Source organism: Gymnogyps californianus, chromosome 5, assembly GCF_018139145.2.
Source record: "Gymnogyps californianus isolate 813 chromosome 5, ASM1813914v2, whole genome shotgun sequence".
In the NCBI taxonomy this organism is placed as follows: Eukaryota; Metazoa; Chordata; class Aves; order Accipitriformes; family Cathartidae; genus Gymnogyps; species Gymnogyps californianus.
The window spans coordinates 15040772-15065638 of record NC_059475.1 but is presented as its reverse complement, the minus strand read 5'-3'; the positions used below and the strand labels follow the sequence as shown (position 1 = coordinate 15065638).

At 35.9% G+C, this 24867-nt stretch overlaps 1 protein-coding gene across 6 annotated transcripts in view; it reads left to right on the top strand.

Moving 5' to 3' along the window:
- SOX6 (SRY-box transcription factor 6) overlaps window positions 1–24867 on the top strand; it is a 378275-nt gene that overhangs the window by 317035 nt on the left and 36373 nt on the right. For all 6 annotated transcript variants that reach the window (XM_050897879.1, XM_050897880.1, XM_050897883.1 and 3 more), the window contains one exon: window positions 2128–2318. In XM_050897879.1, the coding sequence (XP_050753836.1) occupies window positions 2128–2318 (191 nt within the window). The remainder of the gene's footprint in view (window positions 1–2127; window positions 2319–24867) is intronic.

Here is a 24867-nt window from a genome sequence, read left to right as displayed (position 1 = left end):
GGCTTCAGTCCAGCCAGTTTATTTTATTATTTGTTCATTTTATTATTTGTTCATGTTTTTATTATTTATTCACCCATCTGTCAAGATTTTGTTAATTCATATGGTTGCGAATAGGGAATTTTTGACATGTGTTCAAGATTCTTTAATTAAGAAATAAAGCTTATTAAGTCATGAAACAAAATTGATCTGAAAACTATGTGTGAAGACTACCTTAACCAGTCAAGAAACAGAATCAAGAGCTGCAAAATGTAGATGATCAGCCCTAAAGTTCAAATAGTAAATTTTAACAGTGACTAAATACTTACTACAGACCACTTATTCATGATCTGTAGCTCAAGTGTACTTGTAAAATATATAGAAACACTTGAAAATAATGAACAGATATGTTAAATACATACATTAAATATATAAAAATTATGATTTGTTCCATTCCCAAAACACTTGGGAACATCATGATCTCTGAAAGATACTTTCTGCAGCTAGCTAGATATTCTACCTGTCAATTTATTTCCAGCTATCACTGCACTATCTAACATTAGAAAGTGGCATATCCGTTTGAAGTCACAGAACATTCCAGAGAAATGGCTAAAGAAGATACACCTAAGGTGTGAATATTTTTCATGTAAAGTCATAAAAACTTTTCCTCTCAATCCTTAAGTATAAAAGAAGCCAGGGAAACATTGTTAAAAATCAGCAAGCAACATAGCACCTTTTGCTCCATTTTTACAATAAATTTAGGTGATTTGGAGTCTAAGTCTCATTAAAAGTCATGCAAATATGGTTCCCAGCTTACTTAGGCTCCAGAATGGAACTTAGTTGCTGAATCAGTTCAGAGCATTGGAAATTTTACCCAGCAAGAACAATGGTTGCCCTCTAATATGTTACTTTTATTTTGGAGAGTAGTGCTTCAATCAGGCCCAAACCACCACAGTTCCATCTAAAACATGACAGTTTGCATCTCATCTAGACCACAGTATTATCAACTGTTTAGTTCCCAGGATAAAGCACGAGAAACCCTTAATCTTAACCTTTTTTATTTTAAAAGAATTCAGGGTCCTTTGAGGTTGAATTTGCTATATTTTACTCAGCTGAACTTCAATGAAGTCAAGAGAACGTGAAAATTATCTTTGAAGGAGAATTCCAAGTCTTAGCCTGTTCGGTTTTGGGGGGATTTTCTTGTTTGTTTGGATTTTTTTACATTGGACTGTTAGTAAGTACACAAATCTAACAAATTCATAGCTTTTATAAAAGACATTTGCTTGTCAGGCAGTTGCACAGGTCATGCACAAATTCTGCTCAAAATTTCCTAGCTAGAATATATATACACAAATCTATCCATGTGCTGTATAGAGGATACTCCCTTGCAGGAACAGGTGGATCAAGTTAAAGCTTCATCACAGCAACACAAAACAACCAGTCACCAAATAATTGCTGTTTTTTGGTCTCAAACCAGAAACTGTATCTGGGGTACTCATCTTTACCTCTAGCATGCATTTTAAGATGCGACAGGAATGTTTCGTGTGAGTTTGATGCATGTTTAAAGGTTTCTCCTTCTGTCCAGAGTGATAGAAAGAAAACCATTTTTTTCTCTACTGATTTAGAGCTTTATACTCATGTTAAGGTGATAACAAGCTCTGTCCCCTAAAAGTAACTGTGGGTACTCTTTCTGAAATTGAAAGCTAAATGTCTGGAGTGATGGTTCTCTCGATAAAGAAATTCTAAAAATTGACATAGACTTTCATGGCCAAGTAAACAAGATTTCTTTCTCCTTCTTTGTTCATTTTATTAATTATTATTAATACTTCAAAGGCTTCCCACTTAAGCTTCAGAATACTGTTGTCTTAAAAACATATTTAACTTTGAACTTTGAGTCCATGAGTATGCTCAGATACTTCCATATCAGGCTATGCCAAGACATCAGTGGCTGTATTTATAACAGCAAAAGAAGAGCACAGGCGTATCAATCACTTCTATAGATTAATTCAGCCTTCAAACAGACAACAATTGCTACTCCTCCTCCTTTTGCAGATGTGAGTTGGGTACAGCTCTAACAGTATGAGAGCTGAGTGCTTACCCGGGATTCTAATTGGGATAATTCCCTAAATAAAGTGTGTTCTCTGTTTATAGATATCCTTTCCAGTCTTAATTCACCTGCCCTATTTGGGGACCAGGACACAGTAATGAAAGCCATTCAGGAGGCTCGAAAAATGAGAGAGCAGATCCAAAGGGAGCAGCAGCAGCAACAGCAGCCGCATGGTGTTGATGGAAAACTGCCCTCCATGAATAACATGGGTCTAAACAACTGCAGGAATGAAAAGGTAATGTCTCCCATTGCCACACAGTCTGTCATTCATTCTTCTTTTCCCTGCAAATAGCTTCTTATTTTTATATAAAATTTCTTTTAGAGCTTTTAGCCATCTCTGATTTCAGGTTAAATACACCCTGTCACTTCACAGTGCTGTGCTACAAACTTCTCTACGTTTACATGACAGCATTCAAAAAAAGTCCTGTGCACTCATGTGATTAAGCTGTAAGCATGCATATAACAATGTGGAAAATGAATTGGTTGAAGCTACCATTGTAAGTGGTCACTAGATTTTGAATTGTGCTTTTGAGAATGATTGGATTGATAAATACGGCAAAAAGGCCAGTTAGGTACTACCATCATTGAGTATTACAAGGCTATTGAATGTATCTGAGTGTGTGTGAATCTGTGATCAGATGCAACAAAGTATTTAGGCTCAAAACAGTGCTTTTGGCTGTTAGTTTCAATGCAAAATTAGAGATCAAAGTTCTTTGTTGAATCTTGGCCATAGTTTCCAAACACTAAAATGAAATGGGGCATTAAAAAAAAAAACGGTAAATGAGAGAAATTGGTGAGAGAACGTGACCAACATTGGACTGAGCAGGACATAATTCAGTTTACAAAATAGCAAGCTGGGATCGCATCCGAAAGGTGAGGAACAGTTTCTATCACACACATTTTAAGGACCGCTCAGAGGACAAAGAAGTCTCTTGGAAAATTCTTTGTATCTGTGTTGTCCTGTTCTGTGGCTTTTCCAAGGTCTACAAGATCTGCTCCAGGGGCAGGTCTCTGTGTGTGTAACAGAGCCAGTGAACACTGAATCAGGTAATTGGCTGAGCTATAAGGCAGCCCTTTAGATGAAGAATGCTTCTCTGTTAGCTTCCCTAGAGGTGGCTTATGCTGCAAAAAATACAGCACACAGGTTAGTTTTCACCATTGACACAAAATCAGTTATATACCACAATCCTTATTCCAGTTAACTAGAAAGGGAAAAATATTATCCCAGTAATCACTATGGCCTTGGCAAATAGGAACAGTTATGACGCAATTTAGTAATGAATGAAAACTGACACATTCATTAGCCTGTAAAGCAACTAGTGTTTCAGACTATTTGCTGCAAAAAAATATTGAAAAACAGGTAGTTTTCAGTGCCTATAATTCATTAATGAAAATTCTGTGATATATCTGTATATTAGAAGGTAGGTTCTTTGTATCTTGGAGGAGGGAAGAAAGATTATATTATACTCCAAAGACTAACATGAATTTTTAGTCCAGGCTGAGTATAAGACTCAGCAGAATATTAACTATATCTTAAACTGTGAATTTGATGATACTATGATCTTTTCTCAACCCACAAGGGAATACTTGGTGAGTAAGTGGATTGTTGCAAGGCATGGAAATGCAAAGAAATGTTGTAAAGAGATCCATCAAAGACTGATACATACCTTTTAATCTACATTTTATATTTTTGCTTAATAGGTTCTTTACAGTACTCAAAACAAGAGAAAGGATCAGTGTCTATTAAAAAGATTTGTTAAACTGTTGCCACACAGGATTAACAATACTTTTACAAGTCAAATTCAGAGGCTAATAAATATTTATTTCTGCTTGTGTTAGTTTAAATGTCAGCATTGAAAAACTCATTTAATACAGATTGATAGTATGAAAAAATATAGAAATTAATGACTGATCAAGCAGGCCGTATTCAGACAACACTCTAATTGTAAAGTCAGTGTTTGTCTTAACTAAGAGGTAGGGTACTAAAGCCCAAGTTCTAAAAATAAAATAAATGTCACACCTATCATCAGTATTAAGAGTTTATAAAATTATGCTTATTTAAAAATATATTTTATGAGTTTCAGTGGCATAACATTTAAAAATATCTAATACACTACAAGGGCTATTAAAAGAATTCTTAAGATTTGATTTGACTTTGAAAAGTAAGTATAAAAATGGCATCCACTTCCTTATCAAGTCTGCTCCCTGAGTATTTTCAGTGCTACGTTTGTCTTGTATTTGATATAACAAGTTTCTATTTCGCCTTTCACCTTTTAAAGCAGAGTCAGTAAATATTTCAGTGAATAATCTGAAATTTCTTTTTTGTGCTGGTTACTAGCAATACACAGATTGATGTACAGCTTCCAGACTGAGGTTATACATCAGGCAGTCAGAGGAAAAAAAAAATTTTTTTATTTCCAAATACAACAGAGTCAACTGGAACTCTTTAACAAATATAAACAACATCATTCTCAAATGCCATCTTTTACGGGGAGACTTTTCATGGTACCACTTGCAACTTTTAAAACCTAAGAATAAAACAGCAGCGAGGAAATCTGTTGTTAAATCTCTCAGTGCCCTTATATAATCCTGCTGGGTTTATTTATTGTAGCATGTACTACAGAGTGAACCACTAAGGCAGGAAAAAGTTGTAATATGTACTCTGGTTTTACCTTTGGTATGCTAGTCTGTTATCCTTGCTCTGCAGATGCAAGAAAAGGCAGGATTTACAAAAGAATGGGATATAAATCAGTCATTTTAAATGACGATATATCCCCACTCTCTGTCCTAAAGAAAATAAAAGAATTAAGTCAGTCATGAATATTGAAGGAATGTATTTATATTTTATAGCAAGTATAAAAGACATTAAAACCAGAAGCATCCTTTGCACAAACAGAATTCTAGAATACTCTTCTTTCCCCCTTTACTCTCTGCCTTTCAATTTTTACATTATGATCTATTTCTTTTACTCTAAAAATGATGGGCAGGATGATCAAAATGGGGGGGGGGATGATAGATCACTTCAATTAGAAAAACATAATTTTGAAATAATTGTATGCCAAGAAGACTGTATATAGTTTCTGTCATAATCCCAGTGAAGCTTTGATAACATAGTTGCAATTTTGGATTGGTTTCTTTTGAAGAATCAGGACCCTATGTTTTCAGGACCAAATTTTCAGAAATTGGCTTCGGGTTATTAGACTTGTATAAATGAGTAGCTAGAAGCTGGCACCAGAAAAAGATGACAAATTAATTGCCTGCAGCTGGTTTAAAAAAAAAATCTATTGAGTTCTGGTCAGTTACTGGTCTTCAAGTTCAGATGGCTGGTAATAGTTTGTTGTGCAAATGATTGCGCTTACAAAATTATGTACATAGCTTCAAAGCCTGGGCTTAGGCCTTTTTGAAAATGTGTCATTTAAATCTCTGGAAGCTTTGTATTTGGTTAGAGACATAGAATTGAAAATTGCCTCTGTTCATATGCTGCTGTTCAAAAAAATCTCCTACAAAGCTTTAAAAGTGCTCACAGAGATTCACTCTTCAGAAAGACCAAAACAAAAACATGCAGTACTCTGGCACAGTCCAACTTTGTCATTTGCTGAAGTATTAAGGTTAGGCTATACTTTTGAGTTGATACCGTTCTACGGACATCTACAATTATGGAGTTATTTCAGTTTGTGTACTGTTGTGGGTTAAGGTAAGCAGGTAGGCACCACACAGCCGCTCACTCACTCCCCTCCAGTGGGATGGGGAAGAGAATCAGAAGGGTAAAAGTGAGAAAACTCGTGGGTTGAGACAGTTTAATAAGTAAAGCAAAAGCTATGTGCACAAGCAAAGCAAAATAAAATCATTCACTACTTCCCATCAGCAGGCAGATGTTTAGCCATTTCCAGGAAAGCAGGGCTTCAGCACATGTAACAGTTACTTGGGAAGACAAATGCCAAAACTCCAAGCGTTTCCCCTTCTTCCTTTTTCCCCCAGCTTTTATTGCTGAGCATGACGTCTTATGGTGTAGAATATCCCTTCGGTCAGTTTGGGTCAGCTGGCCTGGCTGTGCCCCTCCCAGCATCTTGTGCACCCCCAGCCTATTTGCTGGCGGGCCAGCATAAGAAACAGAAAAGGTCTTGATGCTGTAGAAGCACTGTTCAGCAACAGGCAAAACATCCCTGTGTTATCAGCACTGTTTTGGTCACAAATCCAAAACTCAGCACCATGCAAACTAAAATTACCTCTATCCGAGCCAAAACCAGTACAGTGCACACAAGGCAAAAAGTCATTATAGCAGAGTTGACTTTTTCTACTCCACTTGGTGCTGATCAGGTGTGGTCTAACTGAGGAAAGGGAAGAAGTAACCGTGTCAGTGGTTTCACAGAGTAAACAGAAACACTGGGGAAGGGGAGAGAATTAGGAAAATCCAGAAAATAGACTACATAGCTCTTTCCATGTGATATAAGCAAAAGTAAAATCATACAAAAACTGGCTTTGTTTGGAGGATATGACTTTTTTCCAGTCAAGCCATGTTTACCTTCAACAAAAAAGAGTACTTAAACAAAATTTGCATTGCTAGAGCTACTTGTATTTATTTTAGTATTTTGAACTAGCATGCTTGCCTAGAAGATTTGCTTTGATTTAAGGCTTTAAATGAACCTGAAAATGCTATATAATTTATAAGATAACTGACATTATTTTTAAAAGGACCAGATCCTATCTTTTTTGTGCATAAAGCATGAAAACACTGACAAAAACATTTCAGAAAATCTTTGTAGAAAAAATATAGGCAGAAATGTGTTAATTTCATCGGAGAAAAATACATGAAGTCAAGATAGAACATATACCCAATTAATAATCACAACATATCTGCTAGTACCGAGGATATACCCCCACCTCCCCATTTACTTACCCACGAAGCATATTCGTTGAGATCTGAGAGGAAGTAGAATTTAATATAACGTTTTTATGTTTATATTCCATTCCCACTCTTTTGTAGATTTTCAGGCAACTGTGTATTTGCAGTAGGAAACCAGAATTAGACCCCAAAATAAATGACATGAGTCATCGCCCACTTCCTGGGAATTATGGTACTTTAGCACCTCTTATAATGAGCCTTTTATTCCTTTCTTATTTCTAAATCAAAGTTTTACAAGTTGAATCCACATCGTTTATCCTAATATAGACCACAGTTTGTATGCAAAATGTGTACATTCTTAAAAACGTGTATTATTTACCCTTGGAGATGTTACAGTCTATTGATCAAATCCATATTTAGGCACTTGGATTTGACTTGATAAGCCATAACGACCCCTTTGGAGGTGTTACGGTCTGCTGTATTTAGGGACTGTTAAATATGTGGATTATTGACACAATAGAGTGTAACAACTCCTCTGGAGCTGTTACACTTCATCATTTATATGAAGCTACTGCACATGCGTACAAACTTCGCCTGATAAAAACACTTCAGGAAGTCTATGCATGTAGTCATGCACAATCTCCTTTTGACTGCCTACAGCCCTGCAATGGCTCCATCATTGTATTGCTTTTTTCTAAATGCAAGCAGTACTGGATTATGTTGCCGACAGTTTTTTACCAGCTTTTTTCTCCCCATACGTTCAGTATTATAGACAGAACAACTGCAGAGGCAGGAGTTACACTGTCTTTTCTGCAAGTGCAGGGTATTTCTCAATCACCAAGAGAAACACATTGTTATTAGCATCCTTGTTATTAGTCATTTCTCAACCCAGTTAAAAAAAAAAGCACACATCCTGCATTCAATTACCTTTTCTCCTTTTACTGCAAGTAGTCATGACCACCCTTAAATTGAGAACGTGAATAAATTGGTCATAAGGGCCTTGTGGATTTTTATAAATCTTTATGAATAAGTGGTTTGGATTTGCAAAGACTGATCTATTCTCATTTGCTTTTATCTTTTAAGAAAAACTCTTATATTTTCTTTTTTCTTTTAGTTTCTTATAGAAGAATATTTGTAACTAGTAAATAAGACGTCAATGCTTATATTTCAGTCTGCTGGGAGACATAACAGAAACTGTAAGCATTTTCAATTGGATCCTTATTTCTGTTGGTTAATCTTAGTTCTACTTGTAGTTAAAGGACAAATACCTCATAATTAGGCCAAAAAATGGATAGCAATATCAACAGCAAATGACTAGTTTTGCAAAGTTATTACTTTTATTATGGTATTGTCTCGATAGTCATTGTACCAAGTTCTGTTCTCACTGCAACTTAAGGAAGGTCCTGCCCCATATAGCTTACACTTACGTATAATTTAATTTAAGTTTAAATATATATATTTAGATTCTATAATAGAAAATCTGGAACTGTATAGACAGAAAAAAGAAAGACACTGATTTACTTAAGGAACTGTTAGTGTGGTCTCACTTTCTTGCAAGAATATAGGCAATTTATTCAGCTCAGTGGGAGTGTATTCCATCTGTCTAATGAAGAATCTGATTTCCACAAAGAGACACTGCAACTGGGAAGCTGTTTTTCCTGAATACGTCATTCTGCTCAAGTCAACAAACCTTTCCCTGGGGAGTTTCTGAGACGTAGAAGGACACGTTGCACAGAGACAACCTCTTTACAGTTCCATCATTTTATAACAGATAAATGACTTGTCTAAGTTAAATGCCCCAGAATAGGGAAAAGTTTCAAACACAAATCCCAGCAGTCCTCATAATTCTTACAAAACAAATGTCCTTTATACTTTACTGTGAATTTGGCCAATTTAGTAATCTGCTTGTGGCTGTACATAATATATATAAGCAACGATTTTTTAATATTGAGTTTTCAAAGTTAACTTCCTAAAGCCATATTTAGGCACCAGTATTTTATTCTAAAAAAACTTTATTTAAAAAAAAAAAAAGGGAAAGAAGTATAAAAATTTTTCTTCCAAAATTTTTTGAAACTGCAATAATTTTGCAATTTCCTTTTTAAGCTTAGGGGTTATCCTAGCTACATGAAAAATGTGCCTTCATTTTTTATCAACTGTAATATTTCCTTAATTTTGAAAGAAAAATAGTGACTCAAGTAAAAATTTTCTAAAGTAGCTGCAATGCAGGAGCCTAAGTCCCATTGAACTAGTTCTGAAAATTTTACCCCAAGGCAGACAAGCAGGTTTGTGACTGCGTATACACTAACAGTCTATCTTCAGTGAAATTCAGCAGTTTTGTATCCTTCTCCAGCACTTTTTACGATAATTTGGACAATTCAGAATTTCAGCTGATGTAATACTGCCCCCTTTTATTAGAACTGGAAAACATGCTGGACTTCAAACATTTAGTTTTGTAGCTGGAGAAATTCTGTTTATTTATGCTGTTGCTTCCAATATTTGAAATTGCTTGACAGTATAAGATAAAGCATGAAATCAATTTAAGTTTATAACAATGAATGAGGGGGGGAAAGTAATGATTCCAAGCAAAATTTTTGCAGCGTATATTGTGTGTGTTATGACTGGACTTCCTAGGCAGCATATCACTCCAGGGAATTCCCTGCTATTTTTTCAAGAAGTTCAAGGTGTTGATGATTTTTGCTTTGCATGAATTTCATTGTCATATGCGCTTGCATTGGTTTTCTGAATCAGTGTATTTATAGGATAACAGTAGGACACAGGGAGCATTGTCTTTTTTTGTTTTTCTTTTTTTCTTTCTATTGTGAGGTCTGATCAGGAATTAGATGCATCTTTGAATAGCTGAATGATTTTAATATCTCTCAGACACAGAGAAGTGTTGCAGTGAATTTATCTTTACAATTAGAACTTTAAAATGTAATTTGGAATTAAATTCAAAGCAGAGCATCTTGGAAAAAAGAAATTAATCCCCGGGTTTCCAACCATATCTTTTAAAGAGAAATGGTTCCATTATAAACAAACAAGGAAAAAAAAAAAATCTGACTTTCAATATAACCCTGAAGCCTGCACTATATCACTAGCTTTTGTAGCTATCACAGGAAATAAAATCAGGCTTAGAAATTGTACCCGTACTTAAAGAAATGTTTTATCTGATCTCTATGTATTTAGTGAGGAAGGTGATGGAAGTTGTAACTGCATGTGCACAGAGGGGTCAAATACAGCCATAACACTGGTACTCAGGTTATGAGAGTTATGGGAAGAAAATACCATTGCTAACATTAGCCTCTGTAGAAGAACATAGCTCCATTATCAAGGCCAGGTTTATAATGGGAACCAGGTGCAGAAGGCTGTGGGTATGAAATCTTGTCAAGTCTGTTCCTCAAACTCAAGAGACAGAAATATTAAAGCTGCTCATGAAACGTTAACTTTCTGTCTGTACGTAACATGATTCAGCCTTTAATTGATCACATGCTATTGCTCAAATACTATTATTTACACCTAAATATTCATACTCATGCCTACCAATATACCTACGATTTTTTTTTTCAGATTTACTTTGTATGCTATGTGTAGGAGACATACAAATAATGTATTTGAAATTTACACATTAAAAATACATGTTCACTGAAACTGTGGAACTGACAGTGAAAAGACAAAAAGAAACAGTGCAAAATCTCTGGCATATGTAGGTCATCTAAATTTACAGATAAATTAGCTTTGGCACCAGCTTACTATGGATCCAGTTTTGCACCTGTGGAAGAATTTGCTGTGCAGACCTTTGTTTATAAGCATTTTGCGCAATTGCCTTACTTTCCAAAATTGTCTTAATAAAGTTGGTAGTTTGTGCATTTCTGTTGCAATATATTAGATGTGCAGTTAAATGCTTAGTCCCTCAAATTATGTAGAGGCTGATTAAAATAAAATCTAAATTATTTGTCTATTGATTAAATTATCAAAATCAATTAAGTGAAAAATATGCAATCTTTGCAAAGTATAAATCATGGAAACTTTACTGGACCATAAATTAAAAAAAGTTTGACCAGTCCAATAATGATGTACATATGTAAGAAATTAAAAGAAAATGCACCTAAGCATAGGGAACCTATATGAATCTTTATTATTTGAATAACTACATACACATATGTATACAGGTGTGTATGTGTATATATATACACACACACTGTATAGTGAAGAAACTTCCCATATTAGCTGAAGTTTTAAAGTTTTTCATGCTTCCAGTTCAATGACAAGAGCACTTGGCAATAAAATATTATTTTCTGGAAAGAAACCAGCACACTCTTTTGGTATTAATAGCTATTTTTGCATTTGAATATTGGCTACTAGAGTTTTTGCCACTACCTATGCTTAATAGTATGCTTGTATGGTCGCTGAACACAACTATGTTTTTTTATTTCTGTTGTCAGGGCTACTTGAAGGGGTTGCCTAGCTGCAGGTTTTAGACTTCATTAATAATAATAATGATGATGATGATGATAATAATAATAATGGGATTTGGCTCCTTTCTTCTGTTGCCTTTCCAGCTCAAGAAACAGTGCCAAATACACTGCTTTTTCACTCGCATGGGGTATTTCCTGTGAAAAGGATAAAAGCTTTGCCCTATTTTGGTCTTCTCCCTTAAATCTTGGAGCAACAGAAAATCCCAAAGGAACAGAATTAGATTAAAATGGGTCCCAAGGGTGAATGTTGAAAAATTTGCACAAACCAACAAGGATATTTTTTCCTGAAGGATGACGTTCTGCCATAAAGGATAGTGTCTTTGTGATGACTGTAACAGTATAATGATTGTTTCTTTGTATGTACAATACATTTCCCAAGCTACTCAGGAGACTTTGCAGATATATACTGAAATGTATTCCATGTTTTTATTATGCTTCTCCACAAAACAATAAAGATAGGTTGAAAATTATTGTTCAAACATAAATTTGCTAGCACAGGAATATATTCATTGATTGAAATTGTGGGTCAGAATGGCAGCTGCACAATGCTAACATATCACTTCTTCAATTGTCCTGAAAACTACAGAATACATTTGCATATTATTTTGCACTTAGATACAAGCAGAGACATCCACAAAAGTTACTGCCATTTATTTCCAAGCTGTGTGTATTCTTCTAAGTAAATGCACAACACCAAAAGCATTGCCAGTACAACTCTCTTAACTGCAGTAGATTAAGTACAGCAAGGATAAATTTGGATTACTTTCTCTGATACTTCATTACTTTCTAAAATTAAAAATGTCTCCTGTTTCTCAAATATTCTTAGGCTGCGTCAATAGGTATAATAAATTGAAATACACTCCCTGTTGTTGAAGGATATTTACTTAGCTGCCTGTTTGTGGGATTATATGCTACTTTGTGCTGGCTTAACTGTTTTGCTTCAAACAAAAGAGTAAGCATGCTAGCAGGTAAAATTGTCTTATCTCATGAAAAGACTTGAGCAAATAATGCAAAACAATATTTGCAAATGTTTGTTTGAAATCTGATTAATGGAGTTTGACCATGCTTATTGCTTCCTTTGTTTTCTTTTCACAAATATTCATGCAAACGGATTTTTATTTCTATGGGTGTATTTGCATATGAACATGGACATTTGTGCACAATTAGGCATTTGCTGTTTATGCCCAAATTGCTCACACCCTGTTCATAAAAAACAGAGGCTTTGATGCAGCACCCACTTCAAACTCCATGTTGACCAAATGAGGAACACAGTACCAGGGAGCTCTTCCAGCCCCTGATACAATGTCAATGCTAACTATAGATCTTTACAGCAACTCTGTGAACTCTGCAGCAATTTAATCTAGGGGTCCTGCAGGCCTTGCTGCACTATGCCTTACCACTGCCATCTTTTTCCTACCAATGGTATGCCAGAGGCAGGTTCATCAGTTTTTCTGTGGTGTTGAAGCTAATGGATGCAGGACTTGATAGATAGAAGTAAAGGCTTTCCACTACCTGGGAGGTCTTTTGGCTGAGAGAATTCCCAGTTGCTCTTTTCAGGTAATTTAAGGCAATGTTGCAATACTTATCACTGAGTCAGGCATTGAAAACAATATAATTTGTCTTAGGTTACCAACTACAGCATAAATCACAAGCATTTAAGTGCACAGTTCATGCATAACTCAAAAGTTAGATTGTTAGAACACTGACACGTTACTCATGCATGTGTAGAAATTGCTGATCCTCCAGGGGTAGTTTGAAAAGATAAGAAAGACTATATTTGTTGAATAAACTGTTCACTGCACATATAGCTTGTCCATCTGTAGTCACATAATACTAACTCCATAAACAGGTCTATCTCAATTGGAAATGTGTAAAAGTATAATAAATGAAATTCAACATCAGATTACTCGTACTAAAATCATGTTGAAGTCATAGTAAGCTGTTGTAACACTACTTAAAACCTAAAGTATGCCTAACCCACAAGCTGAAATCGCCCAGCTTACATCCTGAAAATCTATAGACAACGTTAATTTCCCAGTATTACACTTTTATGCCTGTGGCCTCTAACATGTTGCAAATGCTTCTATAAGAAAGGCTGGAAAAGCATATCAAATTTCTGTTCTCTTCCACTTGCTGACATTCATTAACTGAGGGAGAACACTGAGACAAGGTTTTGGAAAGATCTCCTCTTCACCTCCACCTGTTCCGAAGCAATTAAACAGCCAGTAAAAGAAGTGGACACTTGTGGTTTAATGTCAGACTCATGTTGATCAGTAGCTGGGTGCATGCTTTCACTGTTATCTTGTCAAAGGCTTCTTGAGATAGCAGGCAATGGATACATTCTTATCTCACTGCCATTTGCTTTGCATCCTTGAGTTCAATTGCTAAGTGACAATTTTATTATATGGCTCCTATTCAGATGAACTATCTTTTTATATACATACAGATTCTTGCTTAGTGCATCTGACCTTTACATGCTTGTTCCCTTCCATTTCTAAAGCCCAGGAACACTCTTTGCTATATTTTGGATGCCAGTACGAATAGAAGCCATTACTGGGAGGATGTGCATTAGAACTGTACACAAAGTGAGTCACTGATACATCATGTACTGTAAAACTTCTTGGTCTGTCAAGGGTTCAGCAGGTTGCCAGAACATATTCAGTTGCCAGCTCCTTGCCAGAATTCTGTTCCTCACCTGATACCACTCAAGCTCTTTGAATACTCATGAATAAGATTAGGTTGTATGGCTGCACTCTTCCTGTCAAGGGATTCCCCTTTATCAAGGGATTACCTGCATGACCTTTGCATAACTCCTGTGTTTTATTCTTCAATATCACACTACAGATCACACTACATCATGACAAATCTCTCATTGATGAAGTGTGCGTCAGCTCTTTGTTTCCTTTCAGAAATAACCCAAAACTTATAAACTAAAAGGAAGATTTTTTCCTGCAAAGTTTTGCTCCCACCCTCTTTCCCCCAAGGATTATTTTTTCTTTTTCTTTGCAAGGGATGGGCTGAGTTAATATTCACAGTTATAGACTGACAATATACAGACCAAGATACCTATCAGTCCTCTGCACTAAATAGCATGCTCTGCTATGTAGGATTTCCATTCCATTCAGTGCAAAAGGGATCCATAGTTTATCAGTATATACTCGCTACCATGGACAGGCAAAAGTAATGAACTGCAGTATGGGAAATCTGTGGTGAATGTGTGAGTTATCCTATAAGGGAAGGAGATGAAGTGTACTACTTGCTTGGTTTATCAAGTGATTTCCCTTTATCTCCATCCATGCCATGTTACTGTAGCTACCTGGGAATATGTGTTATGAGAACATAAAGAATCCAGTTAAAAGGGGAAAAAAGCACCCAATTTCCTGTTCATGGCCCCATTTAAGTTCTCCTAATGTAAAAGATTTGCTAAGTTAAGGATGGATTTCAGCACATGTGCTTCTCTGAATCAGGACCCACATCACTTATTCATCCTTCAACTGTTCTGAGATTCCACTCCTGCGGTATTAGGAGTGCTCCTAATGCGGTGCAGACTATGGTTTAGGCAGTGGAAGTCTCTATCATTCTCTTATCATGAGAAAGAGGGAAATTTTCTTGCAGTGTTTTGCACTGATCTGCTAGCTCTGGTCTCCTTTCCTTTTTTCCCTGCTGCTGCTTTTCCCTGTGGCTTACCCTCACTGTGCTTTTGCTGGGACCCTTGTAGTGTCTCATGAAAACAACATCCTCATATTGCTGTTGTGTGTCACATCTTAATTAATTAATAGAATAGCACACAATTTCCACAGTAGAATTCCCACTAACATCTTACATGGTGAAAAGTGAATATTATTTCACATATTTTTGCTATATAGTGGGTATGTTCTCTATACAACTGCATTCTTGTTGCTAAATCTGCCTTGGATTTGAGTTCACAACTAAGCTAAACACTGAACACTTTCCATAAGCAAAATACACAATTTAGCACGTTTTTGATTGCTTGGAGGTAGCAAAGGAATAGAGATAAAATTGAAAACTGCATTGTAAGTTAATCAGTCACATTACTTTTTTCTTTAATATTGCTATTTTGTTAGTGATGAAAGAACTTATTTAGGATCAGACCCTTTTAGGCTGTGCTTTGAATCAAACCAAAGCAGATATAGTTCCTGAGATAAAGATCTTTAATAGATTTGAAAGGCAAGAGCTATCTAGGTTCCACATGCTGCCCCTCCCATGCAGAGGTTCTCAGCAATCTGGGCTGCAGCTCACTGCCCCCTCAAGGACACAACTATTTGAGCAACTCTGCTGTAAAAGTGGCAAAACAAGGCTTTGAAAATAAAAAGTCCCCCCTCCCCTTTTATTAAACTGGATCATTTCACTGTTTGAGTTTTCAGCATGACCCCATAAATAGCTGAATCAGAAGATTTAAAGGATTGTGGACTGTTTGTGTTGGGAACCAGTAGGTTGGAAGGTGAGTGATGGGACAGAGCTTCACTGCTGCATACAGTGTCCGTGAAACTGCACTTTGAATGTCACGCAGAGTAGGAAATAAGAGTAGGGTAGAGTACAGATAGGAATATGAAGATCCTGTAGTTTGAATGGTGGATATACAGCCAGATAGCTCCAGAGTATATAGTTCTTTCCTTCCTTTTGGCATCATCCCTTTCAGTTCTCCCAATATATAATCATTTGAAATTCCTCTTATGTCTCTGTTTCTAAACCCTAAGAAGCAGCAAACCTAAGGCTTGCTGTTTGCATTCTTCTGATATCAAAGACTCCTATCCCACTGGGGCCCTTAGCCATAGGAGAGGTTTGAGGGAGGGGGAAGAGATGTTTTTCCTCCTTCTTAGCCACTCCACCAGATTGGAGGGTGGGGAGGGGAGAGGGAGCAGACAGTAGATTTTAATGTTCAAAATGGAGGCTGGGATGTGACTGATGCCTGAGCCCGACATACTGCTGCTTATCACTGCTTCTCTTAGCTGATGTGGCAACAGGGTTGGAGCTGGGTGGAGGTTGGTACCTGATGATGCAGAGTATCCATCCTCTCAGGGAGTCAGGGAGAGCCTTGGTCAGCCTGACTTTGCAGAAAGCCACACCCTAGAGATATCTTGTCCCATATAGCAAGCAGTAGAAGGATATTTTTCTTTATGTTTAAAATCTGTTTTACAGATTTACAGGAAGTATTTATTTATTCTTCAAATTAGCTGAGCAGGAGAATTAGCTAAACAGAGATGGATTTAGAGATCAGCACAATGCAGCAAGATTAAAAAACCCTTTCCATCTGAATTAATGAATTTCAGACTGCTTTTCATAAACTAGTTTTTCAGAAGTCATCTGTGAAGCCTTGTATAAAGAATTTTTAAAGGTAACTTAATGGGATGGAGAAAAGGTTTAAAATTATCTACTGGGGCTGTTGCAGGAGATATTAAATATTGATTTATCTTGGAGTAAAAATCATACTAAAGAGTGAGGCTTAGTCAGATCAATTTATCTGGAATATAAACTGTATGGCCATATTTAGTACAATGTCAACATGAATCTTAAACAAGTAGATATGAAAGGTTGAGCATTTAATCTAAATCAATTGGCTCTCCAAATCTTCAATTAAAAAAAAATCTTAACAGTACAAACTGAACTGCACCTAAATGTTTCAGGTGGTTTATATTAAAAAATGCTTCATTTAGTCAGTCATACTATATCATAACCCTCTCCTGTGCATCTTGTTGCAACTAGGAACAAGAATCCACAGTCCAAGGCTTTTCCAAATCTTAAGTTTTTAATACTTCAAACTCTCTTGAAAACCCAGTGTAAATCGTTCAAGTAATCTGGCAAATAACACTGTAAGCAATTTTCTGCTACTTGCCACTGCTACTGCATTGCCAAGCTTTTGGTCATAATATAAAAGTTGGCTCAGATTGTACTTAACCAACTAAAACTGATTATGTTCCCTTTTCAGACATAAATAGATACCAGCATGCCAGCTAGTGGTACTGGCTAAAATATTTTTCAATATGTATAAGTGTACATAGGTCTCCAGTAGGAAATCCTTTATCCAAGTGTGACATCAAAGCAGTATATCTCAGATAATTTAAGTGTTACATTTGCTTTTGTTTGTACTGTTTTCTTTAAACATATTCATTAGACAAGAGCAGAGCCTTTAATGTTCCATGACTGAAAAATCCATCAAAGAGATTTACAGCAGAGGCAGTGTGGCATAACAGCCAGTGGACTGGCCTAATGTTCAGAAGTCCTGGGTTCAGTTCTCAGCTTAATCATTGACTTTCTGGGTAACCAGAAGATAATAATTTCCCCTCTCTGTGCCTGGAGATACTGTTCCCAACCTCCTTTTTAAAATGATTTGGGTACTACTAATGCACAGTGGTAGGTATTGCGATTGTCTACATATATAATAGTAAAAAGCTCCAAAATACTGATTGCTTCCCCAGGACATTATTATTCTCTTTCCTGTAAGACATAGCTAGAAAATATGACCACGGTTATAAAGTATATGAGTATACAAAGGAGTAAGAAAGGTATGAGACAGGAAATTCCCTCTTACTCACAGATTGTATTTGTCCACAGAGCAGCAAAAATCTTCCACTGGAATGAGGTGCTGGAATGTTCCTTCAGTGAATCGCATGAATTTTTCCATATATGTCATCTAGAGTGGATGAATGAGGATAGGGGAAAAGAGGGAAAAAGTTCATTTTAAATGCAGAGAGATGTAGTAGGACCCAGTCTATGCTTATGCCGAAAACGAGGTCAAAAATAGGTCTTAAGTGGGACATAAGTGGCTAATATGCTCTGTGGGTGAAACCACTACTTTTGAAACTCCCATTCAAGATTGGTTTTTAAGGTATAAAAGCATTTTCTAAACTGTCATTGTTGCATTGAGCTGAAGAGTACTTTAATGGATATCTTACGTGGGAAATTTGAAACAAGCTTTTCATGATAAAAACAAAACAAGGTTTACAAAATCATTCTACTTTAAATGAAAAGCTAGAGAATGGATTTTTGCCAGTAGCATTAGCTATAGATGACTAGCAGTTTTGTCTTTGTATATTGCAGCAGTAAAACCACATAATTTTTTCAGCCCGTAGGTATTCATTTTGCATTTAAGGTGGTTTCAGGTGTAAGAGTTCCTGGATTCTGCATTAAAAAAATGCATAGCCTTCAGTTACCCTTTTAAAGTACTCTCGCTCTTGCATTGTTTTGATTGATACTTCCTGCGTGGAAGAGTTACTCCTTCCGAGAGAGGTAAATCTCTCCCAGCTTCCAGGAAGTACCTATTTGCCTGCATTTGCATGTCAGATGTAGCAAATGGAACCTTTATCCTACTTTATCAGTTGCTTTTTTTTGTTTGTTTTGATGAATTTATAGTGTTCATAAATCCAGTTTGGGCTGCTTTTTCCTTGAGTACAAATTTTAAAAACATAAATTATAAGCAACTTAGTTCTGATTGTATTAGAAAGATAAGTAAGTAAATATAGCAATTTCTCTGATAGGGAGTTGTTCCTTTGCCTCCAGCTAGGACATTGTTAATGCAAGGTCTTGTCCACTTGCATAGATCCTTACAGGACTGTGTTCTTGGCTTTCTATTGTTTTATTCCTAAACAAGAATAATTCTTCTTCATACCAGAAGGCCTTCAAATCCTACCTGTCTCAAAGGGGAAAAGGAGTAATCAATAAGAAGGAGAAAGCATCTTTTTCAGCCTGGAAAGAAGTTGTTTAGTTTTTATTCTCAGATTCAGTGTAAACATATGAGAACTACGCACTTTGGCCCTGATTCAGTGAAGTGCATTAGTCCATTCTTAACATAAGCACATAAGTATTCCCCTGGAGTTAAGTAGTGACTATCTATGTTCTTGAGGCCTCTGTTGGACTGGAGTGAAAGTACTCAGCACTCGACAAGATTAAGGCCTATACGAGGCTGCAAGAATTTGCAACTCACTGTTTTGGTTTGTTTTTTTTTTTTTTTCCTGTTGAATGAAGATTAAAGATAGGAGCTAGTTGAGGGGTACATCTATATTATCACAGACATTACGTACATCATACTTGATATTGTAATCATGCAAACAGTAATCTTGCCTTCCTGACATAAACAGTAAGCAGCACATTTTCCTGAGGCTGAAATAATCAGAGAAAAACATGGCAGTGATGGGGGTACAAGAGGCAAAACACTGCATAATGATGTTATTATCATTGTTCCATTGTCACCCATCCTTATTCCTTAGTGATATGTTTCTTTTCCCTCTAAACATAACAAAAAAGGTCTGAGTATAAACAGAGTAATATATAAGCAGCAATCATAAAATGCAACCTTGAAAAAGTATACTTAAAATGCTACAAAATAAAAAAATCAGCTTGATGAATACAGAAAAAGCCTACTTAATCTATATATGCATGGTATGCAATTATATATTTACATCCAGCACAAGGCAAGGCATATACTTGAAAACAGTAGCATTTGGTGGGATTTTGTTAACTGCCTTGATTGCATTTCTAATTCTAAATATGAATATGAACATTTAAGCCCAAGTGTCTTTTGCATCACCAATTTAAACTACTTCAGGTGTCTTCCTGAAAATGGGATGAAACAGCCGTACCTAGAGGCCTGCATTGCTTATAAACAAAAGGGGTAGGTACCCCCAGTGAGTCACTCAGAGTATCTGGGTTAGATATCTCTATTTCCAAAGCCCTGGAGGGTTTACCCTAATGGAGCTACTGGAATCTATACTTACAATATGCAACACTATTCATGTTCAAAGATTGCTGTAATAAAATGCACAAAACTCAGATTCAGATTTTCCCTGAAGTTTAGTTCTTTAATTGTAAAAATACTTGCAAACAGAGTATTTGAAATATTTGCTTTTAAACCTTTAGAACTACTACCCACATGTAGAGTAGGAAAAGTGCATTTATTGCTATTTGATAATTGATTATTGCATCATGTAGTCCATTTTTATCACAGTTTTTCCAGTACTGTTTGATCATGTCACAAAATCTGACATGTGCCTATCATAACGCACAGTTGAAATGATGGAATGAAAGTATCTATGAGAACATCATCTGTCTTTTTCTTAGTTTTTATAGGTTTAAAATCAAACATATATATGTGTCTGTTTGCATGCGCTTACATTTCCATATTGTTCGTAAAAGAATATCATATTGCTTCTCAAGATGTTTGACCAGTGGCATGTGTGTATGTCTGTGTGTGTGTTCTGGATTTTTTTAAGACCTCTCTTTTCCCAACTTTGTGTGGAGGGCAGCTGAATTTGCTTTGTGCTGTTGAGGTTTGCAGAACACCGCAATGAAATTGAAATTGGTGACTTCTTTTCTGCCTTTTTTTTTTCCGTTCCAAAAAAATTGTTGTGCTGAACCTAGAATAGTTTTGCTGGTTGTTATACTGCTGTGGCTTCTTGCTAAAGCTATGTTTCCAGCCTGGAATATATTACTAGATGATTAAGAGAAAAAGAGATTCACAGTTTTCAGGCTAGTAACCAGATCTCTGATCTTCTAAATTGTTTTGATTCTAATGCATGACAATACTTTTAATGAAATTTAGTCACAAACAGAAAAGTTTGGGGAAGCATACAGATATACATACAGAATCATGGCATTGTCTAAATTTGGTAAAAGTATTTCTGTACACTTTTATGGCATTTCAATGTCTCCATTTTTAAATACTTGGTGAAAATGAGGCCATAACTGACAAGGTCTAACCAGCTGCTAAATTAAACTGACATATAGCAAAATGTATATTATTATTCCTCAGTAATATTTAGTCTACTAGGGAAAAAAAACCTTTGTTTTGCCATGTCCTTATGCATTTATTCTTGTAACTCAAATGTTAGAAATTTGAATGACCATTCTGTAGATCCAAGAGTAGCTGTTGAATTGCTTCCATTAGTCACTTTACAGCACAGAAAAAAAAACCCCAGTCCTGCTATTTCCTAGTAGAAGTGCATGTCAATTGTAATTTGTGTTTATTTTTGTCTCTCAAAAATGCACATGTATGTGTTTAGTTAAAAGAAAATATGTTTTTTTAAATGGTTGCATTCAGGTTCTTTCTAACTACAAGGTAAATAAATTTGGTCTATACCATTTACCAGTTCTTCCTTAAATCTAGTGAGCAATACCTGATGTTGTAAAAGAAAATTAACTTCTCTTCCTAGAAGGCTCCCAGTTAATCATCTGTGGATGTTGGTCAGGAGGGAAGGGAGCAGCAGAGAGAACGAGGGAATTTCTCTTTGACCCCAGCCGTTGAACAGCTTACACTCTGGAACATGAGATTTGATTATCTTAGCATGTGTTACTACAAATGTTATTAACAGTCATAAAATTATCCAGCTCTTTTAAAAACAAGTGACAGCCCCAGCTTTGGACTCTTTCTGACCTCTAGTGAATTCTACAGCCGTATTATGCAGAGTGTAAAGTAGTAACTCCTTTTGTTTGCTTTTCATTTACCAGCTGTTAATTTAATTGATTGTCCTTCTGTTTTTCAAGGACTAATGACTTCTCATCAGTCTAAGGTGGAATTCCACAGTTCGTATGATTTTTAATTTTCGGGTTTTTTAAATCTTTACCTTTTAGTTGATGTGTAATTTTACTGTAGGCTGCTCTATGAATTTGCTGCTGAAACAAAGAGTTAATCAGAAAGTTCTCAGATACTGCCATGCATCATGCCTTTGTGCATGAATAAAAAGTTGGAAACCGCATGAAAGCAGTAGTTGGGTTACCACACAACTGGATATGCTTAAGCCTGAACGCTTCATAACTCTAACTACTGGGGAGTTGCAAACTTATAAATAACCTTGCAATTGGTTAAAGCCATATTAAAACCATATGAACAAAGACATAAAGCATTTGGTTAAGGGGGCTCAGTAAGTGCAGTAATCCTGTTGAAAGTAATCTAACCAGGGCAGATCCATAGCTTAGGAGTGCCTGCAAGTGTGGCAATAGTTACGGGTATGTCAATACTTCATGTGTAGGAGGGCATAATATCCTACTTAGATGGAAACATTTGCTATCTGTTCTTTTTTTTTTGCTTTTTAAAAATATTTTTAAATTCATACACTTATTTTTAAAGGCAAGCCTCAATGCACTGAAGTCTATTAACTTATTAGTATGTGCTGAATGCTCCCATCAATCAGGGAATGCATCTAAATCCTTCTTATTTGTTTTTGGAGATCAAGATGGCTAGTGCTTACACTAACCAGAGGCTCTAGGAATTCTGATCTTTAAAATCAGACTTCCAAAATAATTAGCTAAAGAGAGTGTTTACAGGTAGGCCATTTGGGTTTGCATTTATTTATCTGATGAATTTTTTGCCTTTACCACTCTAGTTTCAAACTTTTTTCTAGACACTAAATTTGGATGAAATTGCAATTCTCAATTTTGACTCCAGAACCTGGATCTTAAAAGAAGAAAGTCCCATATCATGACCATCACTATGAAATTCTGTTACTGAACAACTTTGGAGTATTTTCTGCTTGAGATGGTCTTGCATATGTCACATTGTCACGTGGAAGCCAGCTGAGGCTTGCCAGTCAGGCAAAGAAATTTTAGTGTAAATTCCCTGTTATCTACTTTTAATGTCTTACTTTTCAGTTATGCTTTAAGATGGAAGAATATATTTAAAAGGGGACCTAATGGCTTCTCTCTCCCCACATCTTTTCAAGCAAGCTGTTTGCTTTGAGGCACTGTAATGTAACACAAATCTGTAGTCTGTGGCAGGGATGCTAGTCCATGCTGTATGTTCAGCATGCAAAGATAGTACTGGAACAGTTAATGAACAATATAGGAGCCTTCAAAAACTGAAAACAGCAGTATGTCAGGGTGAAAATTCACTGAACTGTCCCTCTTTGGTTCCTGAGATCATTGAATTCAGGTATTTCACTTACATAAAAAATAAAGTAAGGTCAGGTTGTGTCAACATCATAGAACTCAGGATATCCTTCATTCGTGCAATGTGTAAATCAGTGGTTGGAAAAGCTATACTTTGTATCTTGTAATATCTTAAAATATCAGTGTTCCTACAATAAGTTTGCCTACTTTGCTAATTTAATTTCTCTGGTTTCTTGGAGCAACTCCTGCTGCTATGATGTTGAAAACAAGTTCTAGATATTCACCACAGTTCTGCAAAACCAAAGGCCTTGCTTTTAATTGTAACAATAATGCCACTATCGTGTTTATCTAGTTTGCCATCCAAAGAATTCCAGCAGTTGCATGCCTGCACACCAGCAGGATGATTGACATTGTTGTAATAAGGTTAATGTTTAAACTTCCCACCCACAATAACTAAAATGTCCAGAGATAAGGCTGAAAGTCAATTTGTAATTATCCCTGCTGTGCCAAGATGTTGCAAAAGGTTGTAAGTGGAGGATAATGTAACTTTTCAGTCCTAGCCCTTAAAAAGTAGTAAGAAGAAGGTGAAAAGCTTCAGACATTTGTATCTTGACTTTCCAGGGGGAAAAAAACAGGTTTTGTGATTCCTCCTTATCCAAACTGGGAATAATTTTCTCTGTGTTCTACTGAAATGTCCTTTTTATGTTTTGAATATAGTAAGTTGTTTGCCTGTTGTTTACTGTCCATGGTACATGAAGGGAATAGATCACAGTTAGCAAATAAGCTACTAGAACATTTAGTATGGAATAATTCAATTGAAATACATTTCATACATAAAGATAACATGTGATAATTATTTGTAGTCATTCTAACTAAAGTACTGTCCTCAGAAGAAATAATATCCTTTCAGTCATATGCTCTGTGGCTTCTGTGAATGACCCGTATTAATTCAGTTTCTAGAAACTGGCTCTTTAAATTAATGTTGGTAACTGCTTCCATGCTAGACTATTGAAATAAAGGGTATTACATCATTGTCCAAACACGTCTACTTAAATAAAAAGTATTTGTTTGCAAAAAATATATATATTTTAAATCTTTTACACAACGATCGGCATGCATGCCATTTTCCATTTCAGACTAAGCATACATTTCAGATGTGGAAAAAGCAAGCATGTTGAAATAATTTGAGGCATGGGTATAGTCAGATCAGTCTTGGTAATCCAGAAGGGAGGGGTGCCCAGTGTATTATTACATTTCGTATATTATTTTTCAAGAGATGGATGCAATCAGTCATCTTCTCGCATATGGTTTGAAAAAAAATTGTCTTGCTGGCAAGTAAACTGTTATTTAAGTACACAATCCACAGTACTACAGAAACAGTTTTGCCAAACTTGTCCAAGTATTCTCACATCCTTAAAGATGGTATAAATATCATTTATAGCAAGCCGTTTACTTCAGACTATATGGAATGCCTTCCTGCTCCCCTGATCTAAGTGTCCCAGTTTGCATTATGGCCTTTATTGCTTCTGTTTGATGGAGTGATCAGTAAAAATTTAATGACACTATAAAATAATAAAAATGTCATTAATTTACCACGGATCTTGGATGCAGTGGTTGTAAAGTTACATTAA